The 12334-nt window shown below is 43.9% G+C and overlaps 1 protein-coding gene across 1 annotated transcript; it reads left to right on the top strand.

The window, feature by feature from the left end:
* The first annotated feature begins 1917 nt into the window (after positions 1-1917).
* LOC118502448 (protein TonB-like) lies at positions 1918-2274 on the top strand. The gene has a single exon (XM_036034677.1). It carries the CDS (start codon positions 1918-1920, stop codon positions 2272-2274), a length of 357 nt encoding a protein of 118 aa, XP_035890570.1.
* Positions 2275-12334: the final 10060 nt, after the last annotated feature.

Raw genomic sequence — 12334 nt, 5'->3', positions numbered from 1 at the left:
TGTGCGCTACCACATTTTGTTCCGTACAGAAATGGTAGAAAATTTCCTCCGGGACTACTTTATCATTATATACATCGGTTGATTACTGTTGAGGTTGTTGTTCCCGTTGTGGGGTTACATTATGTCGAATGGTAGTGGATCGGTTCCGGCATCCCACCGGCTGTTTGTCACTTTGTTGGCTTATTTCAAGTGAGGATCAACGCTGCTGCAACCTGCAAGATGTCTGGTGTGGCAGTCGTGTGTGGGCTTCATCAAAAGCTTCATCATTAATCTGTCTGCAGTGAAAAAGAAGGATACGACGAAGATTGCACGATGTCGTTGCACGTCGTATGTCGCTCCGCTGAGCCCGCACTTCAAATAGTGGCTAGGTTTTGGGCGTGTTCCCAGGGAATGTTTTCCCGTGTTTGACGAATTCTTTTCCCGTGCTGTACTGTAAAGCAATCCAATCTGGTGCAATTAATGTGGGAGTAATGCAGCAAATGTGATGAGTAAACAGAAACAACAGATGCAAAATAAATTATTGCACAGATTGTACAGTTACAAATAATCAAGAGTAGATAATGAAGGAATTTCACAAAAAGGGGACAGCCGGTGTTTTTTTTCGTGTTGTTCAAAGGTAACGTTTTAAAAAAACATCAAACAAGGTGACAACCCGCTTGCCAAAAGTAAAATAGCAGGAGGATACTTTCCCAGCACATGCTTACCTTTCTAATGAGAACATTAAACGAAAGCACCTTAACGTGGGGCTGGTTGAATTTCTCAAGAGCAAGTGATTGGGGAAATGCCATATGTTGTCAAGCGGTACCGTCCGAAGGTCCTTTATCGTACTCGCTTTATCTCTCTCTCTCTTTCTCTCTCTCTCTCTCTCTCTCTCTCTCTCTCGCTCTATCCTAGAACTCTCATTTCCTGTTACGCCCCTGTAATGTCAATGAGCTTCGTTGGCATTCACCGGTCGATGCACACGTGAGTGTAAAGTGTATTGCTTTCATCATACATGTAAATTAGAAAGAATCTCGCCAGAGACTAAAATTTTCTTGCACCACACATGGTGGTTGTTTTGCTAGCAAGTGGAAGGATTTGGTCGGCCTCCATCGACCAACCCGGCTGGTACGGAACACGGCGAAACCCTTTAATGAATCGACAAAGTTTCGGAAGGAAAAAGGAGTGGATGGAACGTTGGGCTGTGGGAAAACGAAAACTAACATCAGATTGGTCGTGTAGTGGGTTGGACTATGGATGGAAGGTTCATTAGCGTTTGGAAGACTAGGTTGAAGGGACGGGCAAGTATAGTCGAGATGTTTTCAGCTAATTGCAAACTGTAGCAACAAAAAAAAAAGTCCCTTCAGTAAAGTGAGTACTCACCGAACTGATCAATTGAGTATAATAAAATGCAAGTAGGATAATTGCGTTACACAATATCACGATGGCAGAGCTTGTTTTAGCAATGTGTGTCTTCGGGCGCATCGGGAATACCAGTGCTAATAAATGCTCTAAATTTAGATCCAGACATCGAACGGTGGAGTGATCCAATATTTTAGCCTGCAGATACTGCAGGCAGTAGAACGGTTTAATACTCGAATGATAGGACATCCAATCAAGCCAACTGATAGCGAGCAATGGAAAAGCGCATCGTAGTGGCTGGCGGCGGAACAATTGATAAGCCGTGTTGATCATAAACGCATATCATCATGCCAGATAGGGGTTTGATCGTTACCGCCAAAGATAGGCCAGACAGATTTAAAGATAAGACGAAACGCTTTGGAGCGTGTTTTATATGAGTTCGCCAATTGGTCATCAGATTTCGGTACGGATTGAAAACTGGTCAGCAGTGGTTCACGAATGTAGTATAAAAGGCAACGGGACCATCAAACCAACTCAACAGTACAGTTGAATTCAAGAACAGTGCAAGCAAACGAGATGCGCTTCCTAATCGTGCTGGCCATGCTGGCCACTGTGGCCATTGCCAATCCGCTGATCAACATTCGAGTGAACGTTGATAGCCAGAACGAGGCGGGACCACTACCACCAGGTCCGCCACCACCAGGTCCGCCACCACCACCGGGACCGGGACCGGATCCGGAACTGCCGCCACCGCAGCCCTACACCAAGCAGCAACTGAAACGTGACCTGCCTGGTGACGTCCCAGACGTGGTCTTCCCCGTGAACGAAGAGACTCCGGCCGGAACGCTGGTCAACATTGAGGTATTCGTTGACAACCAGCGCCAGGGCAGTTTGCCAATTGTTCCGGAGTATCCACCAGCAGTGCCCTACTAAAACCGTAAAATCCTGAACGCGTGGGCCGAACAAATGAAGTGAACGGAAATATATATCAACAAACGAGTGAAATCGAAGCGGGTTTTTTTTTCTTTCTCTGAAACAGATTTTCTGAGCTTTTGCTAAGAGGTACACACGAGTGACTTGGGCAGCAAATTAGCTGCCACCAGTATGTACCCAATGCCCGTTTTCCAGCAGCTCCAGGGACGTTTCGGTGACGGACGAGTACTTCTGGGAAATGGCACGTACATTCATTAGCTTCCGGTCGTTAGGGTGGATGGATTCGTCGTCGTTGTTGGTCGATTTTGTGTAAGCGAATGTCTCAGGCTGGTGGCTTTCATTTTCAAGCGAATTTCATACCGATGTTGGACGATATAGAGATAGCCGAGCCGTGTAGCATTTATTTACTTCTGCCCATGCACCGATGGCATACAGTAACGGGGAAGACTAGTTGTCCGCAAGGATGAACAGTACCTTCGTCGTAGGACACAGTTCGTGTGTGAATAGTAAGGCGTATCGTTACTCACTTAGAGACAGCCACGTAGTGTTGTTTTTGTCGTGTCCTGATCATTGGAAAGCATCGGTAATTAATGCCAATTAATGTTGTCATTCGTGTTTCCGCGAAGTTTATCCACCAACGTGTTCGCAGTTAATGTGTTTATTTAATCTGCACGTTCTATTTCCGTCGATCGCTTCGTACGATTGATAACGCCAGGGAGATCGTTAGGTGTTGCAGCTGGAGGTAATTATCGCACCGTACCGAAACGGCACTGAGTGATAAACAACTTGCTGTAGCGAGATGACGAGCAGTTGTACACGTCCACAAGGGGACACGCATTTGTGCTAGCGTTTTGTTAGTTGTTACGCTTCGTGAATGCGTGTGCCATTGCACTAATTCTTTCTGCGAATATACAAGTTATTTTGGATTAGAAGCAAATGTCAACTGGCCAGGTTAACGATGGATGCAATTTTTCGAAATGCAGTCAAAGTTTCCTCGCATTATACGATGGGGATGCGTCGGTAGCATGCATATCGTTTTCATGCATAGTATCATGTGTAATAGAGCTGTTAAGGAGCGATTATCGTTACTGTTCATAGGTGGAAATTAGTTCAACCAATTTCACAGTATTTTAAAGTCACAGCTCTATTTAGGTATGGCAATTTATGGTTGACGTTTGAAGTTTCTGGTATATCGTTTAAATGCATCTAAAGAAAATTGAAGAAGCTTTAGTCAGACAGCAGTTCTGAGGAATTGCAAATAGAAAATACTCAAATGCTTTTGGTGATCATCTTTGGCCAGAGATGAATTGAAATTAAAGATAACTTCTTCCTTTCTTGGTTTAACGACCTGAGTGGTCATGCCAACTGTATAATAGCATACAAGACTTAACGGTATCATGTAGTTCGATAGTCAGTCCGCACTATGGGCAAACGGTTCGAATGGGATCTTATTCCCGGTTCTGCAGTGTGAAGACCGGCGCCACTATCTACTCAGCCAACGGTCCACCCCGAAAATGAAAACTACAGATTGATAATAATGCTATTGTAAGTTCTATGAGGATGTTTTCTTTATCCTAGCATAATCATAATTTACCTACTGTACAATAGACATCGTACATCTTTTAGCTAATCTTCGAGCTTTTGTTACACTCCCGGGCGGGTTATAAGAAGGCACAACATTATGATGAAATGTGTATATAAGTAACTGTGGTCCATTTGGTCTGCATCTAAATTACCCCATCACGGTGCTGCTGCTGCTTTCCCTTGCGCTCGATCCACTCTAGAGCCGATTCACCAGATTACCCCGATACATTGGGTATTCTGTGGAAATATTCGTGAGTTGTTTTTCCGGCTGAATGCACGGATGAAACAGTACGGCCGGGGACGAGCTACAGAATCGGTAGCAGCAGCAGCAGCCGTTCGTATCCTCAGCGCTGGTCGTGGCGTGCATGCCGGGGCGTGAACACACAACGAGGAGGAAGATGTCGATTCGAAACGATGATGGCACCCGGGCAGGCAGACGAGTTGCAGTGATTGCACTTTTCAGTGTCCATCCGGAATTCTGACCATCTCAGCCATTTTCGACCCACGGCCACGAGCAAACGGGGTCCGTAATCGGACCATCTGGAGCATGTTTCCTGCCTTGGCATGGAACCGCCTGACAGGTCGGTTTTGCACATCCGACTTCCGACGCCCCCGTGCAGCCACCCGGAACCCTAACCTCGTTGGGAAGCTGCTCGGTCATGCAGGTGGCGTAATGCCGCTGTCGAGGGTCATCCTAAATACTCCCATCTGCATGCAGAGCGAAACGTCTTGTGGCCGGTGTTTCGTTCGTTCAGAGAACCCCAACCCAGGCTCCGTCCCAGCTGGTGCGTGGTATTGGCTGTAAGTGGTTTAGAAGATTACTGCAGCTTGGTAGAGTGGTTGTTCGCTTCCGTGTTTCTTTTTTTGGTTTGCTTCTTTTTTTTTGTTTCATTGGTACCCAAAACCCTTCCGAAGTTAGCTGTAGGTTGCTGTGGCGCGTACACTGGACGGGCAAAGGCTTAGAACGTTTACTTAGAATGTGTGTGTGTTGAGATGGTGTCCGGTTCGGTGCAATGTAAATTATACGACCCACTGCACGTTTTGCCTGTCCCGTTTTCTAGGTGTGATGGTAGTAGCCTTTTTTGCCTCTTGTTGGTGTATGGAGCACCCAAGGCTCGGGTGGCGCGCACGGAAACATTTGAGCTTAGATTGATTTTTTTTGTTCCAGTAAAAGGTGTGAGCTTTCACAGCGATGGGAACCCTTTTTGAGCGAAACCATAAATCTAGGATCGTTGAAATACCATCGAAAAGCGGCGTCTAAGTACAATTAATCTTTCGTTATATCTGATTGGATGTTGAAAGCTTTTAATACAGTGCAAGTGCCGGAACCTTTGGAAAGACTTGCTGAAAGCTTATGAAATTAACGCCGATATATTTTTTTACAATGATTTCTTTAAACTCAAGCTCATTGTCTAGTTTTCGACCACCTCCCTCTGCAAAACAATAACAATCGTTAAGTTAATTTATTCATATCGATAATAAATTCAAAGCAAAAACCATCATCAACGTGTAAGTTGACGTTCCGTACGATCGTCTTCGTCCCGTTCCATCAAATGCTTTGTTCTGGGTGCTTGCGTCTAAGAAACGGCATCACATAATGGTAACCACCGCTTGCCGTCGGTAGCAAATAAAAAATGCTTTTGGACGATATTAGCTTTTTCATTGTTATTATTGGTGGCCCGGTCGTGGCACATCCATATGTCCAGTAGCTAACAGCTTTATAAAGCAGGCGAAGCTGGTTGCTGGTGGCTCGGCAATGCTTGTGAAGCGATGGAGATCTTGCTTCCCGCCCGGCAGCACCATCACACCCGGAACAAAATGCTGGCACCCCGGCATGGACTGGACGAGAAAGATCCATTTTCTTTTGTTTTACTAACGGTTTTGGGGTGTAATAGTGTGCAGCGAGGGAAAGATTTACTATTGCAATTTAAATTAATTGAAGGTTGGTCTTTTTTCCGAGAACGTCTTACTGGTACAATTTTGGAGACAAGAAAGTGGGCGAGAAATCTTAAGAGAAATGGTGAAAGGCGACTATTTCTTCTAGGAGCACGCGATGTTACAATAGTCTTCACTCGTTGTGTCTTTAAATCAGATTTTTTATTGTGTCGGGAAAGAAGAAAAGTGTTTAACGGACACTTGAGAATGATTTAGTTCGGGTCGATGGGATGGGCTACAAGAAAAATAAGGAATTGATTCTTCAATCAATTAACAAGTTGTAAAAAAACAGAGATGATTCATCGCATACCGAGCTTAATTGATTTGTATTAGATTATCAGAGCATGAAAAGAACGAAATTAGATTTATATGTAATAAACCACATCATGCAGATGATTTTCCGTTAAACACACACACACACACACACACACACACACACACAAACACACCACCTATTCTAGCTCGTGAACAAAAGCAAACCTGTTACACGAACGGTTTTGATCCGGGGTTAATGGTGCGTGTTCGCTTTATGATCGTAGCCTTCAGCCGCTCCATCCAGCAGCGACATCCTTTTTAAGCATATTTCATTCATCTCTAACCTTCCGTGAGTGTATAATTTTGATTTATACGGTTCGCCCTTCGATTGTACCCGGCCCGTACGCCACGCTATCTACCAGGTTGGTGATGGTTGTTTGGGCAAATTACATTACTGTTGCAATTCATCAAACACCCAGCCCCAGCACCCGACAATGGAACTGTCAGCGTATGAGATCCACAGCCCGGTAAAGCCCGTGGAAAATGTGGAAATCCCCTTCTGATTCCCAGAGCCGGGAGGCCTACCATCCAGAAGCACCGGCGGCAGCAGCAATCCAAAAAGTTCGCAAAAGCAACCGGTAGCGGGAAAGATAAAGTGCCCGTGCATGCAATTTCTCTCGGTCGGACCCGGGCATGTTTTGCGGATGTGTTTTGTGTCAGCGAAAATTAGTTAAATTTTCCGTAACGTGATCGATGACGGGGACGCCATGCTGACAATATGGAGTGCAGTGCATCCTTCCGACCGGTCGGGAGCGGAAAAGGATCCAGGCTTTTGGGTTGGATGAACGGGTTGCCTGCCTATCTGTAACCGACAAAAATGCAGTTCGTTTCTTGTACACTTTTCACCGGTGAGACACAAGCACACGAAGAGACAGCCAGAAGGGCGCGAGCGGATGGATGCACCAACCGTTTGAAGTGCGATTTATCATAAAAATGTGCTTCAGACAATAATTGCATTAATGGTGCCGGTGCTGATGACGATGATGATGGTGGCTACGGTGCGAGGAGAGCATTTGTCGACGAATGTAGGCAAGCGAACATGGGGAACGGCGTTTTAAAACAGAATAAATCCATCAAGGTGTGAAAAGTATCGCTTCTTGCGCGCGTTTGACGAGCGTATAATGGAGATATTTCAATGGAAGCACTCGTTAGTATAAATCACATTATTATAAATCGCTTATTGAATGTATTTTCCGTCCATTTATCATTAACCGGTGCCCGTGCTTCGGTTTTCCGCGTTGCCTCTGAGTGTTATTGGGAGTTTTTTTAGTTTGTTTTTCAGCGCAGTTTTCTGTGCAATTAACGTTTTTACGCATTTTTAAGTGTTTTTTTTTTTAGTTTTGAATTTCTCTCTTTGACTATTGACCCATTCAACACTTGATAGTGCTTGTTTTGTTTCACAACATTATATTGCGACTGAAGATGAGAATTGAGGCTTTTAAAACCGACTATTTGAAGGAAAACATGGTGCATTTTCGATATGTTATCTTATTCTGTTATTAGCTATTATAACAAAAACAAATTTTGGTGCTTACGGCCACCATGTAAGATAAATAATTAGTCTCACAAGGATACTCACAGTAATATACTAATGAAAATTGATCGATTGTCTCTGTTTGCGCCTTAAAGTTAGGCTATCCGCACGCGTTTCCGAAAGCGGAGATCGGATGAATTCGATTAAATGAATTTTTGTCTGTGCTGTATAATTCACTCGTATTAGAATCGAACTGACTATATACTGCATTTTTCTATATGTTTCTAGAGATATTAGATGTCACAAACTATATTCAAATCATTCATGTCATATAAGAATTATGTTTATTCAACGTTGTGTTTCTATACAAGGTTTTTGATTAGTTTGGAAATTATTGAATAAAAACTGGTTTAGTTGGTGTGTTTGAATGTGTGTTTTGATTCACAAGTTTTAATTTAAGAAACGTTAATAGACATATTAAATTATATTCTAAGCCACTGTGAGAAGTTATCGCAAGACAAAGATATTCCAACCACTATTTTCACCGGCGCTGTTCGAAAGATCACTAGTGGTTAGATTGTTTTTTGAGTATTATTGAATTGAACTGGAAGTTTATAAAAAGTACCATTAAACTCCCGTTAAGGTTGAATTAAAGTCACACCAGCTCCACATTGACCTAAGGTAGGCATTATCACCCCGATGGTGTCATGATTTGAAACGTAAAGTCACAGTTCGATTACTAATCGGTAAGTCGTATCCCAAACGCAACATAAATTATATCGATTGCAATGAACCTGAATAATAAAGAGGCCGTTCGAGAGCGGAGGTAAACAGAAGCAACGAAAGAAAGTGGCCGAACGGTAGCGGGGTACACGTCGTAAGTGTGCCAGCATAATGAGAGACAAATTGTCGTCGTACTGTTAGGGGGTGGGTGGGGGGGGGGGGTAGCATTGGGAACCATTCTGTAGGAATCCTGCACACCTGCCCTTGCGTTTGCCACCTACCGTGTACGTTCCATCATGGCGGTAACCAATATGTCAGCGCAGAGCAGCGTATACAGGAATTCGGACTCCGGACCGGACGAATCACGAATTAATTTCTCCGTTCTTGATTTATTGCCTTTTGCGGTCCGATAAGAAGCCATCGGGTGGGATTATCGGACGGTTCTCTCGCCCGGAAGTTCGCTCGGCAGTTGGTCAGCGTGTATTGGACTGCACTTTCCCTCCTGGTCGACTTGCCTACTGGTGTGGATGTGCAAGTGAGCTGGCTGGGTACGGGGCTGGCGCGTCTCGGGTCCATGAAACGAGCCGGGAAATTATAATGTTTCCATTTCATAGATAAATGATTCATCGACGAGTGGCTGACCGGTCGCTTCACCATTCTGGACGACGGTGCAGAAAGGTGCAGATGTGGGAGTCGAACGCCGTGCCCTAGCGTTCACTTCGAGCGAGCCTGAAGGACATGATGATTGCTCGATTTCCGGTCCGTTGGGTTTGAGCAATTTCCGGGAAGGACGAGTTGGTCAAGAAAGACGCAAGACATTGGCGTTCTTCGACCAGCCGAACCGGTGAATCGAATGGTCAGCAGTGAATTGAGTTCCGGCTGCAAGGAAATTACGAATAACTACCCAGTAGTCTTGCGCTTCTATTAAAAGGAAACAAAATAAATGGACAAAAGCGTGGTTTAAGCTGACTTCATTTTATCTGGGCATGGAAAAAATCTTTTACGTCGTTTCGAGAGAACCAATCCTCGTTCTATGCGTGTTTGCGGCAGGCTTTACGGTGACCTTGAACAACTAGCAAAAACCGGGGGCGTCATGAGCGCTCATTACGCCGTTCGTTTGCGTCGTTTGGGACACGGAATCCATCTCGCTTCATACGCTGGCGTGCATTGAAAGACGGATAAATGTGTTTTTCCAGCCTCTCCAGCTTCACCCTCGCAAGCATCACCGAATGTGTCGACATCCTGCAAATCCGGGCCAGGACGATTTGGCTGGGTTCTCGTCCCTGGCACGAGAGGATCGTTTCGTATTTCGGTTCATTTAACTTAACCATGAATAAAGGTCTCATTTCAACGCGCCTTTAGTCTGAATTCGGCATAATGGAGGTATCGCAGGCTCCCGTGCTTTAGCCGACGGAACCACACAGAGTGCGAGGGGCGGGAATGGAAAAGGGGCAAAATGGCCGCCTTCCTTACACCCTCGCTTAAAGATCCACAGTAACGGACAGCGGCGAGGGGCAAGTGTTGCGGGTGAGCTTTACGTTTAATCATTAAATTTAAAACGTTTTCCATGGTGGCTTTCCCGACCACGGTGCTGCTCCGTCCGTAAGCCGAGACGCTTATGGGGTTTTACGAGTGTAGCGGAGGTGTTTGACCGTAACCGGGGTGTAGTTTGTGTTCGTGAATAGTATCACCGTTCCGGTGTTTACTTTCTAAGCACTTGTTATTTGAGCAGAGATTTTCACCGAGCTTAAATCACAGCACAGCATGCGATCAAGGGCCGCCAGCATAGATAGATGGCGGGCGTTTCGATGACTGTTCGATGATTGGTTTGAGGCGGTGTTTTGTTTGCTTACGTCATTACTAAAATGATGTACAAGCACTGTGTGTTTGTACTGCATTTTCCATGAAGTAAACGCTGGTTTAAAAATTTTACTTGGTGCTGTAGACCTCGCAGAGTATATAACATTCTCAATAATGTTATGGGGCCGAGACGATAGTGGCGTCGGGCTTCATATTGCAGGACTGGAATTCAAATCCCATCCAGACAGCTTCCTCGTATGCAGGACTGACTATTTAGCTACGGGTAAAATCAAGTCACAGATGGCCAAACATGGCAGGCCAAGATCTCTTGAGGTTCTAGAGCTAAGTTAGAAGAAGAATATAGCCAAAAGAGGACATACGATAGCCTGAAACTCTTTGCTAGTTTATAATGGGTTTTTGAAGCAATAGTCGGTGTTTTCGTAGATAACCAAAAATACCATTTTTTGTGTGTCATTTAATATCATTTTAAGTACATGATGACCCCTGGGTTCGCTAGGGGTTTTTTTTCGCTATTTGCAAAGTGTTGTCGATTCTGACATTTGACCCAACATGGCCTTAGACGACACCTTTGAAGTCGATCATTTTTTCATCGCCTCATGGTACGTAGGCTTCAAATTGATGAATGTGTCATTAAAACTCATGCAAAAGTTTTAAATTTTTATTCGATCCTTATGTAAGCTCCTGTAACATAGGAGAGCTTAAAAAACTATAATCTTATCTAACGAATATGCTAGGATCTAAATTAATTTGCTGAAGATGTTATGAAAGCTATAGCCATTCTAATAAACCTTCTAAGTTTTGCTACGATTCCCAAAACTATGATTCCATAGCATCAGCTTAATCTTGTCTATTCTTTAACATATTTTCCAGGATTTGCCACCTTACTAACCACAGATTAGTGACTGATTCTCCATTTTGAAAACGCCTCTAACTGATTCCAACTAAGAGTAGTGTACCTCACAAAAATTAGTTACTGAGGCAATTAAAATACTGTAATAACAACAACGCAATATTTAGGATTTTTTTTATTTCAAAGTTTATACAATTCTAGTCGACCAATTCGCACCCCTCTTGTTTTTATTCATGAAGGACGGCTTGGCCGTATTGCTATTCTCACCACTCTTAACATTAACAAAACATGTGTTTCAACCTTCGTTTCCAATTTGAAACGCCCTATGTCCGTAGACTATCAATGTGTGATTTCATATTCGATTAGCTCATTGTTTTACCTATTTAAGTACATTTTTCCGATTACAATTAGTTTCCATTAGCAGATATTTAATAATGTCCAAGTTGTTTTCTTCTATAAATCTGATGAATTTGATTCAATTAAATAAAATATTTATTTAATTACAAATATATGCAATAAGTGCTATTAGTACATTTCCCTAGAAGAGTAGAACAATGCTTGAAAGAACGTTGATAGTGATGGTAATACAGGTAACGAAACGAAAACTCCACTAAGCTACCAAGCTTACCTGACCGATTCAAGTTGCCTTAAGGAAAAGCTTTTGCAAAGCTACGCTTACACTACCAAGCCTACCGTAAGGAAAACCATGTGCAAACTACAACCGGCTTCAAATGGCCATAATATAATAAATAATATTTGTAGGCCTTATTAACGGCCCAGCCTCCCTTTCGGCATGGGCAGCGATTGTGGTTTGCAAGGAATGAATAATTTAACAGATAAAATAGCGTTTCGCTTTCGTGCTGTTGGTTGTTTTCGGTGCTGGTCTTATGTTTGTTATGGTTTTTGCTGTTTTTTTTTTTATTTCCCCAGCTTCTTACAGTTCATTATTTGATCCCCCTTGGGCTGCAGTTTAACCAGCGTATGATAGGAATTTAGCTCGGGTGCCTTTTATGGCCACTCGACCATCCTTATGAGCGCTTATGAGCGCCAGTGTTAAGCCCCTAAAACCTGGAAAAGACCCGGTCCGTTCTTGGCAAAGCGATCCAACCGGGGCTGGGGCGTATAGTGTATGGGAAGGTTTTCCCCGTTGGATCGTGTTCGGAGGGGCAGCAACGTGTGCAACGTCGTGAAATGGTGGGTACTGCTTAAGCACCGTAATTAACCGCAGCATGGAGACCGGCTTCGAAATAACGGACTTTTGAATATTGCACAAAAATGGGATCAGCAGGAGGCTTTCAACGGATCAGCGGAATGCGCGAATATTGTGAGCTGAACATAAATGCAGCAAAGTTAGTCAA

Source organism: Anopheles stephensi, chromosome 2 (assembly GCF_013141755.1).
Source record: "Anopheles stephensi strain Indian chromosome 2, UCI_ANSTEP_V1.0, whole genome shotgun sequence".
In the NCBI taxonomy this organism is placed as follows: domain Eukaryota; kingdom Metazoa; phylum Arthropoda; class Insecta; order Diptera; family Culicidae; genus Anopheles; species Anopheles stephensi.
This window is presented reverse-complemented; position numbering and strand designations above follow the sequence as displayed.

Coding starts and splice junctions, on each gene's coding strand:
- LOC118502448 (XM_036034677.1), top strand. CDS start 1,918: ATGCGCTTCCTAATCGTGCTGGCCATGCTGGCCACTGTGGCCATTGCC.